This window comes from Rhodnius prolixus, unplaced genomic scaffold (assembly GCF_049639745.1).
Source record: "Rhodnius prolixus isolate KJV_2025 unplaced genomic scaffold, Rpr scaffold_14, whole genome shotgun sequence".
NCBI lineage: Eukaryota > Metazoa > Arthropoda > Insecta > Hemiptera > Reduviidae > Rhodnius > Rhodnius prolixus.
Window position 1 is genome coordinate 3,769,862 of NW_027411594.1, and position 21,534 is coordinate 3,791,395.

Genomic DNA, 21,534 nt, shown 5'->3' on the forward strand with positions numbered 1-21,534 from the left:
AAATGTAAATGATCTGTAAATCATTTTTGGAAAAATACTAAAATAAAATTAATGGAACTTACCTAGTATGTAAAGATAAAAAAACAATAAGCTTGCGTAATTTTTTTAATTTTAATAATTTACATGAGGGGGCGCGTTTATGTGAGCAAAAAACATGGCATTACACCAAGTTCATTTGTTCTTAGAAATATGGTCAAATTAAAAGAAATTATTATAAATATGTGATATTATTTAATAAATAATGCGTTAATATTAAACTCTGGAAAACCTTCAACAATAAAGAAGCAACATACTAAAACAGATACGCTTTTTATTTTATTTTTTGTACAATAGTGTTTCGGTAAAGTTTGCTCAACTCTTCCTTCGTTTGGAACGGAATGACTTTAAATAGCGTGTCCGAGTTATAGTTAATTTTGGTCGCTAAAGTTATTACATTAATTTTTTTAACGGCTTTGTGTTTGTATATTTCTATTCTTTCTATGATGTCCATAAGTCTTTCTTTTCTTTCCTATGTAATAGCGTCATTTTTTGTTAATGCTGTCCGTTTGGTGACCATGGTTGATAAGGTATATTGCTTATGTTGAGTCTGTTTTGTTGTAAGCCAATTTTGTTTTGTCGTATCTGGCATTTCTAGTTTGTAAATGCCGCTGTTGTCAACAATGGTTTTTCGGTATGTGCAGGTATCATGTTTTTTAGTTTGTCGGTCCTAAACACGGTTTTGAGGCCTAGTTTCTGTAAAAGGTAACTTAGTTTGTAAGACCCGTTTCTGATATAAGTAATCTTAGAGAACATGTTGGATGGTTTACTGGTTTTGGCAATTTTATTAGTACTTGGTATTATTTTAATGATGGAATTATAATCGTTATTTGTGAATATTGTTCGAATAGTCTTGAGTTCTCACTTGTAGTTGGTCGGTTTAGTTTTCAATCTGTCCGGAGTCTGAGAGTGGCTAGTTTATAGTGAGCACGATGATTGGAACTCTGTGTATAATGTCAGTGGCCGCAGGCTTTCTTGGATTGTTTATTTCGTATTCTAATTGTTGTCTTTTCTAGTAAGTATGATATCCAAACAGTTGAAATTTGTGGCACTTTTTATAGTTCATTAAAATTTTAACACAAACCTTCCTCATACATTCAGCAAGACGTTAACGTAAATGAAGTCAAAAATCTAAACTGATTAATCTACTTCTGTTGATGGAGCAAAGTGCGAAACCATTAGGGGATACTAGAAATATGCACGCTACGAAGGAGTAAAATTAAAGACAAGAGACAATTCATGAAGTACTATCACTAGACAGTAAAGAAATAACCGTTAATGAAGAAAAACATGAACTTGTGTTTTATATTCATGATTTAATTGCACTTGAGTTGTACTCAAGAAGAGTATTCAGTTGTCTAGATGGTAGCCATGCACTCTGTGCTAATCTCAGTAAATGAGCGCAAGATAATTTGTATTTACATTTCACATGAGTAGGCAAATAGAAAATGTTACGAAATCTGTACGCTTCTGAACCCAAAAATGTATATAACAAAAATGTATTTTTAAACTCATCAAGTATCTAAAAACAAATATATAAAGAACGCAATATCTTTTTAAAAAAGAAGAAAGAATGTTGTCAATTTTAGTCATAATTTTTTATTTTTTCTACCTCGAGACAGATCATCTTCAAGGCTTATGATAATTAACAATTATTATAATATTTTTTTACATTGTTAACATCTAGGGACAGTATGTCTTCTACCTGATTTTTTTACCCTAAACCTAAACACTCACGATAGAAGCTATTTATAAAATAAATATTATACTATACATATAACATATCCCATGATATCAAAAGATGAGTCAGAGAAATTTTTTACACGCAAGTAAAATTTTCTAAAATATCCTCTTTAAATTAAACGTAACTAGTAACTTAACATAAAAACAAAAATAATAAAACTTTCTGTTATATTGAGTAGATGTAGATGCAATAAGTCGTTAGTAAATCCAATAATGCTTTTCATCCAAGCAGCATTCCCGGTATATTGATGCAATAAATATCTCTACGTTATTATAAAGCTTACTATATTTCCTGTAACAAAATGAATATACTGTAGGTTTTTCATTAAAAAAATTTGAAATGGATTATAACATTAAGAGAGAAGAAAAACTTACCAAGTTCTCAACTTCTATTAAACAAAACAATTTTCATCTATCAGAGGCTTACTCAAACTGTTTATGATTTGTACAGAAATGAGCACATTATTAATCTGGACCAACTACATTTATGATATTGCTAAATGCAATTATTATAAAGAATTTCCTTCACTTTTAACATTTTTCTATAAGCTGTGATTTTCTCTTACAAACCTGGAAGTTCTAATTCTATCATTTAGTTCCTATTTTCTTTAATTAAAATGACTAATCCTCATGACTTCTTACAGACATCTGGCAAGAAGTAACTTTGAACCAGGTTTATAAACAAAATCCATTTAATAATATTAAACCTTGCAAGTTAAAACAACTCGTCTTATTACTTTTAAAATTATCAAAGAATTCATCACATTTATAATCTTTTTTCATGAAAATGAATTAAAAAATGTTTGGCACGACTAAAAACGGTTCAAATATTCAGGATTCACATGCAGTTTGATGTTGAATTTATCAATCAAATTAAACCTACAATGAACAAAAATTAAAACTTTTCTAATTTCAGAGAGAAAAATCTGAAAAAATTTTTGGTTTCTGCAATAATATGAAATAATAATAAGCTAACCTGAATAACAGTTCCACACAGCCCCGTGATAGGAAGATTTTCTTGACTTCTTCATTCATTTTACATAGTGACTGTTTTAATTAGTTGTTTTTATATTTCCACTGGACGTAGGTTTCCCAACGTCTTTCTCATTCTGGCTTAATTTTATAAACATCGAATCTGGAAAACAACTCAACTTTCAATGAAATCAAGAGATTCTTTAGTTTTTCTTGTAATAAAAAGCTTTCTTATAATGATAAAAGAAAATTAAATCTATCGAAAAATAAGGTACATTATTGTTATATGAGTGAATTTATCTTTAAATCTCCTTAATGGTTAAATCTTAAAAGAATAAATCAGAAAATTGCAAGACATTGCTGACAGTAAATTAACTGAAATTAATTCACTCTGACAATATTGTGATTGCGATTGAATTGATTTTTTCAAGCAAAATGAACTTTTTTGACCGTATTTTTTTTGTATTCATATTAACTTTTTTATCAAAAATATATAATCTTGCAATCAGTTACCTAAACCATCTTACTTAATACTTATACACAAGTTTGTTCGTATTTTTAAATCAAATTGCAAAGTTGTAAAAAAAAAAGATACTTTTATCATTCGGTCTTAAAGAGAAAGATTTTTCATTATCAGAAAAAAGGTTTTGTTATGTATTTAGATGCTTTAAAAATGTTAAATAATGGGTATGATTACCTGAAGAATATTCCACAATAAGGCCACAACTATGTGAAGACGTGCTGCTGGAAGCAAGGAAGAACCTCAAAAGTAATCATTTCAGATAAATGAAAGTTCTGCATTTACTTGAAAATATGTAAATGCGTTGAAGTTGCTAATAAACTGTTAGAAGTACGGGCAGCTGGAACATAAATTGCATTCGCTAAAACTAATATAACTCTAAATACTTTACATGTAATCTACTATCTCCTTACACTAGAAGATATAAAGTAAATCCACTGTCAGAAACTAGATCGAATGAATAGGTATAAAAAAATGAAGTGGTGAAAATGGGTTGAAGTCTGACGCTAAAACGAATTAATTTTACCCACCAACTAAAATTAAAACTTTTCTAATTTCAGAGAAGTTTATTTTTAATTCATTTTCATGAAAAAAGATTATAAATGTGATGAATTCTTTGATAATTTTAAAAGTAATAAGACGAGTTGTTTTAACTTGCAAGGTTTAATATTATTAAATGGATTTTGTTTATAAACCTGGTTCAAAGTTACTTCTTGCCAGATGTCTGTAAAGAATATTTTATGAATTTAAAGCACTTAGAAAACTAGAAGTCAGTGTACCCCAAAAGATCGATTAAAAGCCTATTTAACCCTCTAAAACAGTGGTGGCGAAACCATGACCTGCTGAGACACTGGCCTACGCGTTGATATTTCTAGTTGAATTTATAAAAAAATATTACCAAGTGGACATTGGCCAGCTGATTTTCTATCCTATCATTGCACCTGTGTATGACTCAATGATACACATAAACTTGACTTATAATTATCACTGGCCTGGTTACAGAAGCAGCAACTTAAAACTGCTAATCATAGATAAAAATATCAAATAATGAAGTGCCCATTGAATTTTAGTAAAAAACAAATACTAACATTTCAACATTAAGTATAAAATTTTTATCAACGTCTCTAAAGAACATTTAGTAAATTAAGCAATAATTAATTACTAAAACTTGAATAAGAGAATAAACATTTTTAACAAAACAGAGCAATAATTAGATTTTATTGTAAAGAGAAATGAAAAGTAAAAATTATCAGCAATACTGAAAAAACAGTTTTTGTCTAAACCATGCAATTTGTTTAATAAATTAATATTATTATTTATTACTTTTTAATATTAGATAAGATACCCTTTCGTAATCAACATTTTAATCCAATGTCAAAGATTTATATAATTCTCATTGCCAAGACTTTAGAATTTGCATCATGATATAACACCCTGAAGTTATATCTGCATTCACTCATTGTCAGAAATTTGTAACTGCAACAAAATGAAAATTCTGTAGAGCATTTCTTAGAAAATCTTCTATATATACATATATGTATGTAAAAATACTATTCTCAATAATTTACATAAAACAACTGAATGAATTAAAATCCAAAAGACTTTGAAAAGTTTTATAATAATATTCTGGTTACCTAATCAAAGCAATTTTCATCTGGGTCCAACTGATAAGACTGTGTATCCAAGTCAATACCAATACTTTTTACAAAAATTAATATTCGCTACCGCCGCACGTATGTTTATAGTTTCCGTTATCCTTTCATCCATTATCAGAGGTAGAATAATTAGTCTGGTGAATAGATTTCGACTTCGCTTATGTCTCCGTCTCGCACTGCACTTGCTGACTGAGTGAGGGAGGTTACACGTAGGTTATTCCAATGTTCATGAATCGTACTTTTTGTAAAAATAATGGAATAAAATTAAATAAATATAGGACTTTTTTTAAAGGTTTCTGTATGTTAAGTTTTTAAGTATAATGTTATATAATTGTAAAACTGAAGTTATATTTCATAAGGAGGGGCACGTCAACTTAATCAGAAAATACACATTATTTGTTTCATTTGTATTAAGAAATAATTGTTATTAAATAAAATACTGATCAAAATGTTATTGTAATTATACATAATTAAATTATAAATGCTGCATGTAAGATGAGAAAAAGGTTCACTACTCACAATGGTCAACTTGCACCTTGTCAAGTGGGCTCTTTGTCCAAAATTATACGAAGAGTTTTGGTAGATATATAACAAAAATGGTGAATTTGGTTTGATTGTAAGTGGTGATGTTACGTTTACTGTGTTAGAAAGATGTGATAGAGGTGAAATGAGGCATGGCGAAGTGTACGAAAACGTTCAATCATTCAGTTTTGATTGATTATGTTATGGATTGGTGGGGAATGTCCCAGGAAGTACAACGGTTTGGTGAACCAATAATTTAACTCGCAGTGAAAAGCAAATAAAAGACGAAGGTGATACCTTGAGGTGAGGGTCCCAGGAGTAAGAAGATGAAATGGCACATGACACATAATACCAGCAAAACTAGCTAAATGCCCATGGCTCGTTTGTTACCGTCCTTAACATTTCACTGATCTGGGAGAGACAAGACTCCTAAAACCCTATCAGTCCAAGACAGCTAACATGGGGACTGGTTTGCCATCTAGCGGCTTGCCAGTGAAGCACAGCCAACTGTTGCCTAGGCTGAAGCGCACCTGGCGATGATCGCTCGATCGAATGTTAGGATGCATTCTTAGTTGTAGTATGCCCCCCAAAAAAATATATATGTATATAAATTTAAACCATTGTTTAACTATAATTAAAGTACCCAAAATGTAAATGCTATTAAATTCCAGCAAAATTCAACGATGAAAGAGTAAACAAAAAACTTTACATTTATTAGGAGAAAAATGTATAACATTTTACAAAAAAAAAAAAAAATGTATATCAAGTAGAATCTACCCGTTTGAAGTTGTAATAAAATATCGAAAACTAACAATTCCTGATTTTCCTGGCCTCCTGGTTGAGGGTGGACAGGCAAAAGTCAATGATCTCCTCTCTGAAAAAATTAGTTTTTCTGCAATGAATTTGGCGAAACTCAGCTAGAAGGGAACATACCCCCAGAAGTCTCATTCAATGAAGTCTCTAACCTACCAGGGCTATTGTTTAATTACAGAAGTTCCGCTCGAAGCATAGAAACCAGCGAAATTCTGGGAAGATTAATTTCTTAATTAGAAAGTGGCTTTTTTTTTAGGTTCACCCACAAAGAGACTGAGCAAAGGAAAATGTAACTGACCGCTAGAGTAGAGATTCACAAATCGAATAACAAAGATAAGAGAGCTGAAAATACTAATTTGGAAGACCAACGAGACTATCCCGTAAATCGTAGGGGTAAGTCCTTAACAAAGGAAGTCAGTGCTTGAACCAAACAAGTTTCTATTGATAAAATGAATTGCTGTTTTCTTAGTAAGTCTTTGATCAAAAAGAATGAATTTGAAGTGCAGAGACAAATGTGGGCCTCGAAGGCTTATAGAGCAGTTCACGGTAAGAGCTTGTATTTTGGCGTAGAGAAAGGGAGACCAAATAGCAATTAAGTGAATCTCTGAAATATCCCTAACAAATCTTAAAACTGAAAACTCTAAGGAGCCTGGACACCTCTAGTAAACCATAGCACGCGAAACACTGTAATTAGGGAACACTGTCCGAAAGACTACAGTGCACTGAAAAATGCTCCGGGTGCAAATAATCTCAGATGTTGACGAGCTTTAAATTTAAAAAAAAAAAAATACTTAGATTCCTCTTCTAGATAAAAGTTTTCAAGGATTCTTCCACAATGAAGCACCTCCTATCATATTTTTCTTATCTATGTCCAGGATACAGATTTCTATGACCAGGGAGTAATTGTTTAGTTGATGTTTCACTATATAAAATGAAGATTTACCTCGACTATAGCCTACCTAGATAAAACAAATCACGCCACGCTAGTGGAGGCAAATGAAAAACACTTGAAAGTGGCCAATCACCTAATTGTATTAGAAGACTCCAAGCTTCAATAATTTCCTTTTTTATAATTTCCTGAGCCATTTGGAAGTGTATCTTTAGAAATAAATGACAATAGATACACTCTGAAGTATTATTAATTTAATGCAAAAAGCAGAAGTGAAAAATAAAAATAATATATTATTTGACAGGAGAGCGCAGTAAAACTAGCGCCTTTTTAAGATCCCGCGCCTGTTACCCAGTTACAATATACAGGTGTCAGACAGGAGGAGACCTGGTTGTCGCGCGGCGCTCGTCTAAGTGAGTGTGTGACTAGTTGTACGGTCTGGCAATGTTGTAGTAGAGCTCTAAGATACTGAGTAGGGAGTAGAGTTGGGAATATAATAAAAACTAAAGAGAAAAAAAAACAAGACAACAAAAAACAAGGAGTTTGTGTAGAGGTTCTTCGGCGGCGATTCAGTGGCGTGGTGGGAGTTCAGTTCCTTCAGGAGTTCCTAGGTAGCGCCCCTACTGATCCCCCACTTGGTATCTCTCATTCGTCAGTTAGTAACTCCAGCTTACCGCAGACTCCTGCTGCTAAATGACAGTGGCGTTTTTTTTAGTAGATTCGTGTTACTAAAAATTGTGTGTGAACTTTGTGATTTCTTTGTGTTATGACCTAGGAGGAATTATTTTTACTTTAACAAAAGGTTAGATTATTATTATTATTATTCTTTTGTTTCTCTTCCTTTATACAAATTTGTTATAACATGAAAGGACTTCATTTTTATTAAGCTGATACAGTTATCTTATGAGAGTGTATCAACTCATAAATGCGTTTTTATAAAATCTGTAAAAGCATTTTAAAAATTATCCGCTTTTATTGATGTAAAAACTACACATTCTGGTCTTAAGATTCGTTTAAGTTAAGTCCAGCTCGTTTATTTTGTTGTAGCATTTTGATCTAGGAAAAAAAGCTTTCAGATTTGTTGACTATGGAGCTTCATTCACAAGCTTTCTACCCTCTTGAAAACATTCATCGACATGTAATCACTTGAACTTTATTAAAGAATTTTAAGTTTATTATAACACTAACAAAATTTACTTACACGATTGCAATGCGCTCAGTAAGTGGTTGATAAATCTTGTTAGAAAAGTTCTTAAACGACGTGTATTCATTTCCTTGAAATTACTTGATTGCTATCGATTGCTTGAAATTTTCCTTCAAATCTCCACAATTCCAGAGACTTCTTTGCCGATGAAAGAACTGTGTGTATCAGCTTGCAGAAATCTAAAATTCTAAGTCAAATAATAATGAATTTTTCTTTTAAACAAAACATTGAAATGCAGTTTTCTTTCTGTACTTGACTGAAGGAGACCGAATGACAGAATGGAACAAGAGTTAGCTAGACTAGTTGTCGTAGTTTCATTTAGTTTTAATTTACGGAGCAGCATTACTATCTCCTATTTTTGTAATAAGTAATCAATAAATCTAAGCCCTTTTTATAAGGATCGCAAATTATCAGTTATTTATTTGAAGTTTTAAAAAATAATTCAAACTGTGAATTTAAAGTACGAAGTTTCTTTAAAATAATACTAATCTTTGGAATATTCATTAAATACATTAATTACAACATAAATAAAGCAAAAAAACATCTTTAAATTTTAATTGAACAGAGCCATAAATTTAATGCCTATTTAGAAAATAACTTCAGGGCTAAAGGTGTTTCATAAAGGGCCATAGAATTTCAATTGGAAGTTTGTTGAAATAAATCACGGCGTTATACATAGAATGACGGTTTTGTTTTGAAAAAATTGTGAGAGTAGACAAGCAGGCGAGAACGAATGGGGGCCGGCCATATTGCGGGTTTTACACAACAGTATAGGGGGATAGATCTTTGTAGTTTAATACTGTTATTTTAGTCTAATATTTATATTTAAAATAGACAACTTCTTTTTTTGTCGATTTAAGTATATATAAATTTAAACTTCAACTTATGTATGTCAAGTTAAAACACTGAATTATTACTTTTGAGTTTTTTGTTGTTAAATAGAGAATTACATTTTGATACCTCAGCAGTTTAAATCTAATGATGGTGTCTTTTGCAAATTCTATGGATTAGGAGATCAACCCTTTTCTATCAGACTTGCCAAAGGAGAGATCCTTTGGAGTCTTTTATAAGCTATTTTAAGGTAGTTACCTTGGTAAAGCACTTCATCTTCTTGAAATATGCTAATGTGCCAGCCTAAGATTCTCAGGTTACAACCAGAATTAGAGCCTGATTCTGTAGCGTTATGAAATTAATAATCTACCAGAAAAATCAAAAGTTTTTATTTTCTTTATTTTAATGCTGAAGTCCAAATATAAGTCCTTGTTTAAAGGTAATAGTTCATTTTCACCGCGATTCGGATTTCTGTTCTAGTTAGGTTTCCATGTCCATGAAGTACAGAGTCTTCTGGTTTTAGAAGAGGCGCAGTTCTTCAGTAGTTATCTTGTCTGCAAGAGACTATATTATAATCTGTGACTTTGTAGTAGGCTAACCGCAGATTTTGCTTAAGTCAGAAAGCTAGGTAAGGATATTAAAAAAGTCTCCGGCAGTTTAAACATCATATGTTGTTCAAAAGTTGAGACAAGCTTCAAGTTTGATTATAAATAGGAATGAATGTTGTTTTAGAAACAACTTCTGTAAGTTAATTATGACTTCAGAATCAGTTGCGAGACATCTTATCCATCAATGGATACAGTACAATTGTTTCATTCCATATCAAAATTTGATCTGAACTATAGCAGTTTTTCCTGCCATATCAAAGAGACATGATGTGCGGGGCTTGTCTCTTTGGCTTTTTTACTCTTAGAATAAAATTTCTTTGAAAATGCGAAATGTGAGCAATCGTGTGTTGTTGGCAACGAATTTTTTTGAAATTTTGAAATCTGTAGTACAGTAACTGAGATCTAAATATTAAATTTAGTAGAATTAGTTTTAGTTTGCCGTATTATATCTGCCTTAAGGCTTACCGGGATCAAACTGTGTTTGGTTTTTTACTTTTTATATTTTTTATCCTTCACGCTGACAGACTCTCTCTCTGTTTCTTTCCCTGAATAAACTCCCACGCAGCTTTTTATTTTATATCGGACAGCACTATCAGTCTGATATCAAGTTGCTTACCGTGTCTGAACTATTCGGCCACACCTCCCTTTCCGCCTTTTATTACTAACAGATTTAATTGACCATATCATTCAACTGAGAATCAGTTTACGGTATTGTAGCTGTTTTTTTTCACTTCCTGACTTCCAGCTGTTTTGATTGCATTTATTTTTTTCTTGCTGCAATTTTTTAACAAAACGTTCACATTCATTTAGTGAAGTGGCACTTCTGCTCAACCGGTTGTCCTCAAATTTGCAATTTTATTCACATATTTACTTCCTGTTAACATACAGATAATAAGACTGCTCATTGTACTTGAATGACACTAGTGGGGAGCTTAAGCCCCCTATACCTCCAAAATTGCTATACGAGAATATAGCTATAGCTACGCTCGTATAAAGAATATCCTTGGGAAAATTATAAAATTCAAATGAAAATTACAAATCTAAATATATAAGGTAAGTGGGGGGAAGATGCCACACTTTACACTTATTTCCGTTTTGTAGGAAACTGGGTTATCGAAAAAAAACACCAAATGTATCTACGTCCAGGTTGTTTTTTCTTCTTTAATTACATATATATATATATATATAAACATATTTAATTAAATGCAAAACCGATAAAAATTTGTCTTATACAGAAAGTACACGAGGGACGGGATTAGCTAAGCTAGCGCTTAGCATTCTGGATTTCCACGTGGAAATCCCTAATTCAATCCAGCTGCTGTTCCATAGATAACAAATAATAATAATAATAAATAAAATGAAATTGGTTAATAACTTATTTAGGTTTATTTAGTTTTATATTTGCCTGCTTTATCAAACTGATTTTTTTTCAAATGAAAAAAATTCTCATCTTTGTATGCGTTTTCTCTGAAGGGAGACTTTTGAAGTATTCTTACAGTTTTCTTGAGTTCATACTTCCATTTCAGAAGAACTTCACTGCTAAGAAAAGCATTGCGTCTTGTGATTCCCATTGTATTTATTCATTCCAGGCAAATACTGAAATTAAAACAGATATTGTTATTGAAAGTAATAATAAGTAATTTAGCATTACGTTATAGTTTGGAAGCCTAAACAATGCTGAGCTATAAAAAACGTTCCTGCATCTTACATTTTTATTCATAATTATGGATTATTTAAGCTTTAAATAATTAGTAAGTTTTAAAAAGTAATTATGATGCATTAACTTTGCAAATAACCCCGTTATACAAAGTATCTTATTAATTATAACCACCACCTTATACCTGTATTAATACCATACATGTTGTATGCCGTACCTTTTCAGGATATTCTACTGCTGAAAGTCGGGAGTACGGACTCACAAAGGGCCTCGTAGATTCAAAGTTTAAGAACCCATGCGCTAGACCTTCAACGGGGTCCAGCTCAATATTAGCCCTGTTTTGGCTAGGAAACATACCCACTTCATCATGTTCTTATCTGTGATTCGCTAACTTTACAGGCTTAAATAAATTTGATAGACATTTCTGCGCATGATTTCTACGATCTTTCCTTATTGTGCACGCAAAAAATAACAATATCTACAATTTTCAATCTTGAAAACTTTCATATAACTTGACTTGAGAAATGTGAGTCTAAATTTTTATAGAATGATATCATGAAATAAAATATAATTAGACGGGAATGTCATTAATTACCTAAAAGATGCGTTTTCTCTGAAGGGAGACTTTTGAAGTATTCTTACAGTTTTCTTGAGTTCATACTTCCATTTCAGAAGAACTTCACTGCTAAGAAAAGCATTGCGTCTTGTGATTCCCATTGTATTTATTCATTCCAGGCAAACACTGAAATTAAAACAGATATTGTTATTGAAAGTAATAATAACTGGATAAAATATATAAAATTCTTCAACTCTGCAATTCTGAATACTTTAAGATTGCAAATTTTAAAGAGCATAAATAACTCAAATTTTGCCTCCGTTAACTAATTTATGTCATTCACATTTGCTCTTTCAGCCTTTTTCTACTTTTTTTAAATAATAAAATTTTTGACTCACTCGATATTATCTCAGCATTCTGAATTTTGCTAGCCTCTTTAGGATGCCTATTCCTAATTTTTGGAAAATGCTGAAATCCTTTTTGTCTTTTTAAGTGCCCTAATTATTTAATTCTACATCTTTTTTTTTAAACCCTGTTAGGTACAGTTCGCTGGTGAGTATTTTTTTTTTTTTTTTGGCGCATCAACAGCTGAGGTCATTAGCGCCCGGAGCTTTTTCCAGTGCACTGCCGGCCTCCGGACAGTGTTCTCTCGTTACAGACAACACTGTCCATCACCGGACAGTGAGCTGTAAGAAGCTCCTAGGAAGAGAAAATCTAAGGGTCAGCTGCTGGATTCGAACCCGGGACCTCCGCGTGGGAGTCCAGTATGCTAACCTCATAGCTAATCCCTTCCCTGCTGGTGAGTATTCTTGGTGAAATTGTTTTCCTTTCTTCCTTTACGTCGTTAAAGATCTTGCTTGCAGTTTTCTCCTTCCTAAATAGTCATACTATTAAAAAAATGAAAAAAAACCACACTTTTCCAGTAATAGACAGTTTTAATGAGCACGAAATTTCTTTTTAATGAGTATATGTTCTTGAAAAGAACTTAAGCATTAGTTCTTCTAGGCATATTAAGAATAATATGAGAGGGTAAGAAAAATTACCCTATTTAAATTTTACTTTACTACAGGAAATTATTGTAGTTAATTTTTTTCCTCTCAATTAACTTTAAACTACTAACGCTGCAATTTCAGTTAATTAAGTAATCTTTCAAAGTTAAGTGTTAATCTTAAAAAAGAAGCAGTAGTTCTCCTCCTATTACAAAAAGATTTGTAGTTATCGAAGAAGAGTATGGAAATGCATTATATTATGAGAACCAAAGAGTATTTTTAACCTTCAAAGATGATTTTACCGTAATTTAAATTTTTCTTGTAATTCCAAGTTACTAATTACTAGTACATGGTAATTTTTCATATAGTACCGCGATGTGTGCACAAGTCGAACGAACGTCAGAGGCACTTCACCATTTCTTGAAGTGTACGTATTCTAAATTAGCCCAAGATGATCGAAGATCTCAGTCATTCCAAAGTCTAAGAGATATTTCATCTACTGATAGTAAAAAGAAACTACACGAAGCAAGCGATGAAGCTACTGGCAAAAATGAAATGACTTTTTCTTGCTGCAGTTTTCTTAGTAAAATGTTCATGTTTTCACCCAACCGATTTTTCCTTCACGTTTGCAATTTTATTTACATATTTAATTCATGTTAATATTAATAATACTGATAACGAGACCACTTATATCTAAGTTACACTGATGGGGAGCTTAAATTCCGATGTGGAAAAATGCGCATAATTTAGATATAAACTCAAAATCTTATGGACTAGAAAAAAAAACAACAGTTCGTCTCTAAAAGCAAAAAATGCAATTGTTTCTTTACAAAATTATTACTTTTACGGTGCCAAGAGCGAAAGTCTGGCAATCATATGGCTGCCACTTCATTTTGTTCATGCACTGCCGTATGAGAGCGCATTCGCAGAGCCTTCTGAGTATGTAAGTTTAACTAGAAGAAAACTGTAGCTAGAATTCGTATTAGTGTGTGCATGTTCTCGACTATCGAATAGGGCGCTCCGAGCAATTTCTCTAGACTAACTACTTATTCTTTACGTCATCAATGCCAAAGACGAGTGTTTTTTCAACAGGTAGAATAATTCCAAAACGTCGCCAAAATGCATGATTCTGTCTGATCTGAAAAGCATCATGGGAGATGGCGTGTACTGAACTGAAGCAATGAGCTCTGTTGAAGTTGTGAGGTGGAAGCTCAGTCGGCGGTCGTTCAAATAATGCATGTATCATCCTTTTTGGTTTACTTAATTTTAATTTGAATTGGTTTCTGTTTTCAGAACTGCCAACATGCCGAGCAGTGGCAGTGGAGGTGAAGATACTCGCGAAGAAGTGGCCGCAAGAACACTGGGCCCCTACATCATGCACAGAGACTCTGCGTTCGTGCCGGTGATGCCGTCCCGGGGTGTCCGACTGTACGCTCCCGGGCCACCGTCCGCGCCATCCGACGAACTGGTGGCCATGATGAGCGACAAGCGTAAAGAGCTAGCGTTACATGCGGCCGCTGCGGCAGCACTCTTACCTCCGCCTCCTGGATATCCATTATTTCCCGGGCCGCCAGGCACCGGACCTCCAGCTTTCCCGTTTCCGCCGCCAGCACCGTCCATGTTTCCGCCGGCGCCTAGCTCTGGCAGATTGTTACGAGCGCCAGGACGGGCAGCCAGGCCTAAAAAACAGTTTATCTGTAAATTTTGCAATCGACAGTTTACTAAATCTTACAATCTATTGATTCACGAGAGAACACACACTGATGAACGGCCATATTCATGCGATATTTGTGGGAAAGCATTTAGAAGACAGGATCACCTCAGAGACCACAGGTAATTATACGTTTTGTATATCCTATTTTAAAACTATAAATTTTATTTCCTATTTAGCTCTTACCTGTTTTATTTTCTGCATATTGTGCAAAAGAGTGCAACAAGGAAACTAGATTTTTAAAAAAATGTTGCATTTTACGAGCATTTATATCATATTACAGTGAACAGAATGAGTATTAACTACTTACCGGTGTGTGTGGTACGCTGAAATTATCTGTACCAATCTAAGGAACTAATGTAGTTAGCAGTAAATAACATCGCAAACAGGGCAGCCAGTAAGTGAAGGGAAATGGTCCGTCTGGGAATAATGTTGCAGTTATATCCACCAAGCTCGCCTGAGAGCGCTCCATACTCTTCACTATAAAGAGATTGCCCATTAAATATCAAATATATGATTGCAATAAACTTATATTAATACTAATGATATATATGGAATAATTTCTTTTATTTTTATATTTTATAGCCAGTTAAATTTTAATTGCTCTCTTTCTAAATAACCTCGGATGAAAATTACTACTTACTTTTTTTTACTTGCACATAACTCTCGATTTATGTTACATTATGTGAAATAAGTTTTTTTTACACTAGTTACATATTTTGTTTTAATCTTTGTAGATTAATATTTTAGGGCTTTAGTCTATTGTGGTGCAGGTTTTTTTCCTATTGTAAATTAAAAAGTCTGGTATACAAAATTCTGTATTTGGTAGAAATATACTCACGTTTCTCTCGTTTATTTCAATTCACAAAATTGTGACAAATTTGCGTAATTAACAATTTTATATTCTGCAATAAAATCGAACAATACTCAAAAATGTAGCTTTAGAGAGGAGCCCGACACATTGGTTTCCCGGAAAACTTAATAAAAATGGGTTTTTAAGACGGAAAACTCATTCAGGAAATTCACGCTTTTAGTAAAAGTCCTTTTTTTCAAATTCAAAATTTTAGTTACCCCTCAAGTTCTCTTTAAATTTAATGTTCAGGATCAAGTTTTCATTTCTATAGCCCCTGGCTTCTCCCACTCGTTTCTTTCTCGCGTTAACCCTGTATCTTCTATGTGGTTATACCCTACTCATGCCTCATGTGGCTATATCCTTCTCAACTTCATCTATCCATCTTCTTCTCGGTCTACTGTCTTTCCTTCAGCGTTTATTTCAATTTAACTTACTAGCTATCCTATCCCTTATCCTATTCGCGCTCTACATGCCCTAGCCATTCAAGTCTTTTTCCTTTAATTTTCTGCTACTATGTCTGGCAACGCATATAGCTTACTGAGCTCACTATTTCTTCTTATTTTCCAAACTCCGTCATCTATTTTAGAACTTTTCCTCGGAATTTTTTTCTCTCCAAAACTCTCAACATGTACTACCTTTCAGCCTTGCTAACCATGTCTCAGATCCCAGATATTACCACCGGACAATTAATAGTTCTGTAATATTATGGAGTATATATGTATATGGACTTGGATTTTCATAACCGGCTAGGCACAAAGAAGCATCGGTTACAAGCTACTAATCTACGTATCTTGGATTTCGCTTAAAGACTCTAGCTGCTTTTTGAATATGACTCAAATATTTAAAAAACGATAATTAATTTAAATAAATTAGATGTATCTTGGTTGGTAATAGGTTTTGTAATTCAAGTTGACACTGAATATTTAGCACAAGCCTGATCTAAGAAGTTATTTCTACGTTAATTAAAGTTTACTTAAGAGAAAATGGCTGGAATTAAATGAAAGTCTATTGACAATTATTTGTTCTGTTTTTCTAATGGAGGTACGATGTTCTTTTAGACAAGCACCTACCTTTAATTAATGGCGATAAGCCTACCAGCAAGCAGTAGAAGAAAAAGGGGGACGTCCTGAAAGGTGTGTGTAATAGCCTGTCGAAGTAGCATGTATGTTGCCCCTTAACTGTGGAGGATCGCTTTTAAATGAGGGTTTGTGCAGGTCTATTACTAAGCCCCAGTTTTCTCTGCCACACCGTTTTATATCTGGTTTTTCGTCCAACCAAAAGGTCCCTCACCGGTCCTGTAGGTTTTCTTTGTATGTAGAATCCTTTCCATATTTGAACAAAAGTGCTAGGCACAATTATTACTGAAAATGAACGCTTTTAAGTAGATTTAATATTGCTGATGACATAAAAGCACTCATTTCATTACATATATATGTCCAACACTGACATAAAGTGTTATATACACGCTCTGTCTCTTATATATAACTTATATGCGTCCTCCATATCAGTTATCTGCATCTTATACACATTCATCATACACACAAACAACAGGATCCCCTGTATCTATCTACTGGGGAAATACTGGATTATCCTCGCGCAATATACATGTATCGCATCGTTCATTCTTTGTCTTGATAATGCCGCTGGCTGTACTAGTAATCATCATTAATTTTTTTACTCAGTTGACATGACTCAATCATTTTTTTTTTTTTAAATCTATTATCAATTTCCTTAAATTTCATCAAGTTATCATATAAAGGCACTTATGTAATACTAATTTGAAGAAGTGTTTTACTTATTCTCATGGTTTACCTGCAAGTCTGGTACAGTAAGAATGGTAGGTTTGCTGTAGTTCAGATTTCATATTGATCAAGCAGGTGGATATTCACATGTCTTGCATCGTAGGCAGGTTTGTGTTGTGTGAAGGTTCTATCTTCTTTCCAATTATTTAAATCATCATTAAACATTGTTCCTCCATTTTAATTAACTGAAAGCAATGCTGAGGTCTATCCACGGGTAGGTTTGTAGTTTAATTTTAGATCCCAAAACTGTTATTTAATTCGATGGCAGTAGAACTCTTAATCGTTTTGCTTTTAAGTCCATATTTTCTCACTTTGTTCTTTTAAACCTAAAACAAAAAGAAAAATAAACTACTAAAGATGTACAATGGAAAAAAGTTAACATTAACACGTTTAAAGTAGACAACGAAGCCCTAGTGTAGGTTATACTTTGTAGGTTACCTAGTTGGGACGTCATATTTATGGGTATATTACAAACCTCAGCGTAAGTACATACATAACCTTATGCCAAAATCTGTAGATGTTTCAACCTGAGTGAAAATAGCAAGCATAAAAAATTAAGATATTATTTACAAGTGTGTATTTATAAAATACTCAAAACTAAATCCGCCGAAAGTGTTTAATCTTGGGGCTGTTTAAATACTGTTACCGGTAGGGTTTTTTTTTTTTTGCATTGGTTAAAACCATAGAATATTCTCACACGATTAGCTAGCTAAATTTTTGAACTGAAGCAGTTTAATTTGGGCAGTATTATAAGAGCTAGAAGAATGATGTATGTTGGTGTTAAGAGAAAGATGAGGCAAATGGCGAGAAGAATTTAAGTTTGAAAAAAAAAATAGAAGGAACCGAGTAATTTTTTAAAAATATGTAACCAGTTAATTGGATTCCTAAATCTTATAGAGAAATAATTAATACCGCGAACTTTTCGAAGAACGCAAAAGGCTTCTTTGGATGATATTTTCTCCCATAGTTTGGGTTCACAGCACTTGGACGCGCTAGTAACAAGAAAAAAAAAACATCTCTGACTTCATTCCTTTGAGAGTAAAGAACGTCTTCTGCCTTACTGTTAGACTGTTTCACTTTTGAAACAGCCAAAGAGAATGTTCGGTGGTAAATCATAGAAGAAGGAAACTTATTTTTTTTACCCCATCTTTACAAATTAACTTAACGCTCTTTCTCTTGGTTCATACTTAAATGAGAAATTTGTGTTTCTCCCCCCTGGCTCCCCCACGGAGTAAGGGAGGAAGGAGAGATTTAGTGCTTCTCTTCACAAGTGGACCTGTTTTCTTCTCTAAAGCCACAGATAACTTGTAATTATTTCAAAGCCCAAGGCAGTGAGAAACAAATCATAACAGATCTGCTAGCGTACGGCCAGATCTTGCGCATGGTGGGGGTATATGGCTGCATGTTGCTAGTACTACGTGGCTATATAGCAGGGGTCCCACCAGATCCGTGCTCACTGTAATAGATAGATATCTCTGTAGCAGTAAACTTCTCTCCCTACCTCCTCGCAACCACCCAATAATATACCCCCTGCACAGTCTGAACCACTAAACTTTAAATTAAATACTCCACACTATGTTTTAAGTAATTTTTTTTAATCATTTTTAGTTCTTGTGTTTTTTGTCTTTTTTTTTTTCTTTTCTCTTAACTCTCAAAAGAGGACTTATTTTTGTAGTTTTTCTTTTTTGATCTCCTTTATTAGGTATGTTGTAAGAAAATATTTATCATATTGAATGTATTTATTGGCAGGAGTGATTAGGTATCTTCTTAGGAACTAGGCTTCTCAAAAATGAAATTACAGCAAGTAATGCCTTGTTTGATAAATCTCTGTACTTGGGTCTCTTTAGTTTTTAAATAAAGGAAGTTCACTGTTGCCCCTCTACTACTGGAAGTCAAGTAAGACCCATTCTTCTCTTACAATGCTCTGTGGCAAACTTCTAGAAAGAATAGGAAACCTGCAGTCAGGGATAACCACTCCTGATGCCTCACCATTCTGATGATTTCTCTAAATAAAGGTTTTCTTCTAATTAAAAGTGTCTGAAAGGATTTTTAGGTAGACAGATTTTATTTGCAACACCTGATAACTCTTCAGGAAGCCTCAGGAAGAGCGTGGAGCCGGTGGCCCTTAAGGATTAGCACTCCCTGATGTCAGCAGAATCCCTTCCTTTCCAATATCTTTCCCAGGAGAACCTTTTTAAAAGTATCAATAATAAAATGTATGCCACCCTAAGCTATTCTGGTGATGATTCTTCTTAAACATCATGCACTAATTATTCTCGTATCTATCTATACACGATTGTTCATTTAAACTTTTTGGTATTATTTGCTTTTATTATTTTTTAAAAAGAGAATTCTATGTAGGGCATTAGAGAAGGGTCAGGCTTTCCATTAAATTTGGGTTTGCACTTATCGCATATGTGATATTAAAGAAGTTTAAATGAGTTGCTAATTTTAGTTTAATACGATTTAGGCTACCTCAGAGAATTTAGTGAAACCGATCAGGCTCGCCAACTTGAAAAATGGTTTACACAAAAGCCACACTGTTTTTTACAAATACTTTCCTAACAACTAACAGAAAAAAAGTGATGTAAATGATGAATTAGACATTGGCGGACTAAGAAGCTGATGTAAAGCGATGTGAGATTCTGAAAATACACTCCAATCGCATAGACAGGGACCATTCAAAGAAGAGGTTGGTTCCTTCTGGTTACTTATTGGCCACGACACTCTGCCAGAAGTATCTTCATCGTGTTGGGATCAAAGATAGCGCGGCATGTGTCCTATACGGTAAATGCAATATATAATCGATCTTCTATTGGGCACCGAATGACACTGTAATTGGCTCAAATTAGCAAAAAAAACAAATAACAAAAATAATTTAGAGCATTCTGCAGGATGTAAAACCAATGATTCTCCGAAAGTGCATTCTTCACAGCATAAATTTCCAGGAAATTTTCATTTTTCAATTCGGTCTTCTGAGAAAATCTAAAGTAAGTTCTAATTCTAGATTTTCCTAACTAATTTTCCTATGAGGCAGAACTCTGCATATGTTTAGATACCGAAAGATTCTGATCATGTTCTACTCTTTTAGGTTGTCACCCTAGTCCACTCCGCTAAGAAATGACCACCTACAATCCATTCCATTCCCTACACACAAAACTGATCACATCCCGAAACTTTTTCCTCTAGCTGCAGGTTTTTCTAGCATTTTTCCCTGCATATATTATCCTTGTCCCATCCTAAGCGTTCTCTAAACCGTCAAGAGGTTAAAATATAAACGTACATTGGTACTTCATCTTTGTAATTATTTGTAAATAATTGTCAAAGTTGGGCGTTTTACAGCGTTACGCTTTTTCGTGCACTTTTTGACGATTAACCCTTATACAACTGTCCTACCGGACAGTTTTAATTTCTTAATTTAGTTTATCTTTATCATAAAATTTAAGATATTAAAAATGCTAAGTTTATCATTGTTTTAAATGTTTCATCTTTAAATAATTAATTTATCATAAGATATTAATACATTCTCGGCTTCCTTAATTTCCGTAGTAGCCTAATCCCACAACAACCCATCCAGACAGTCCTCTACGACGCCTGGAACGACGTCGGGCTCTTTTATCTCAATCCTAACCTTCCTTATAACCTCCAGAGAGTTCCAGCAATGGCTGGCCTCTCTCAACATGCCTCCTCGATTGTGGCACTGGGTTCCATCACGATTCAGCAAACAATCTGTGATTACTGGAGATAGACCACTTTACATGTTGTAGTTTATACAGGTTGTAAATAAATAAATAAATAAGAAAAATCATAAGATATATTCCAAAACAGATGAGAATTTCTTGAATCTAACTTAAACGTCTCGTATAGTAATAAAAGTATAAAAAATAAATAAAGTACAAAAAAAAGAAAAAGAAATAACGAAGCGAAGCTTGTCCAGGATTAAATACTTCTACAGATACAATGTCCCATCAAAGAAACTCTTATTGCCTTGCCTACAAGTTGAGTTAAGTAATGCTGTTACTACGTATACTTCCAACTAAACTGCCTCTTCTTTAAAGTTGTTACACTGTATCTCTGTAGGGATTTAATCCTAAAATTTATGTCAGTACCAGACCTTAATCGTTACACATACACACACAAGACTAGAAGAGGGGATATATGTAAGAGGTTACA

General features: G+C 33.3%; 1 protein-coding gene and 1 long non-coding RNA gene across 19 annotated transcripts in view; one reads left to right on the plus strand and one right to left on the minus strand.

Moving 5' to 3' along the window:
• Nucleotides 1-1,610: 1,610 nt before the first annotated feature.
• Nucleotides 1,611-17,762, minus strand: LOC141451693 (uncharacterized). Of its 18 annotated transcripts, XR_012457022.1 has the most exons (13): nt 17,372-17,761; nt 15,017-15,186; nt 14,531-14,674; nt 12,405-12,880; nt 12,046-12,192; nt 9,444-11,389; nt 8,352-8,541; nt 4,906-5,164; nt 4,595-4,747; nt 3,449-4,292; nt 2,756-2,914; nt 2,155-2,658; nt 1,611-2,071 (listed from the first exon to the last, which is right to left on the minus strand). It is a non-coding gene; the product is annotated as an uncharacterized lncRNA (long non-coding RNA). The 18 variants fall into 18 exon arrangements; XR_012457024.1 differs by having other exon boundaries at nt 4,906-5,115; nt 8,352-11,389; nt 17,372-17,762; XR_012457020.1 differs by having other exon boundaries at nt 8,352-11,389; nt 17,372-17,762.
• The window catches only part of LOC141451692 (uncharacterized), a 50,674-nt gene continuing 36,770 nt past the window's right edge, over nt 7,631-21,534 (plus strand). The window contains exons 1-2 of the mRNA XM_074123200.1: nt 7,631-7,952; nt 14,289-14,828. Of these exons, the coding sequence (XP_073979301.1) occupies nt 14,299-14,828 (530 nt within the window). The 5' untranslated portion in view covers nt 7,631-7,952; nt 14,289-14,298. The remainder of the gene's footprint in view (nt 7,953-14,288; nt 14,829-21,534) is intronic.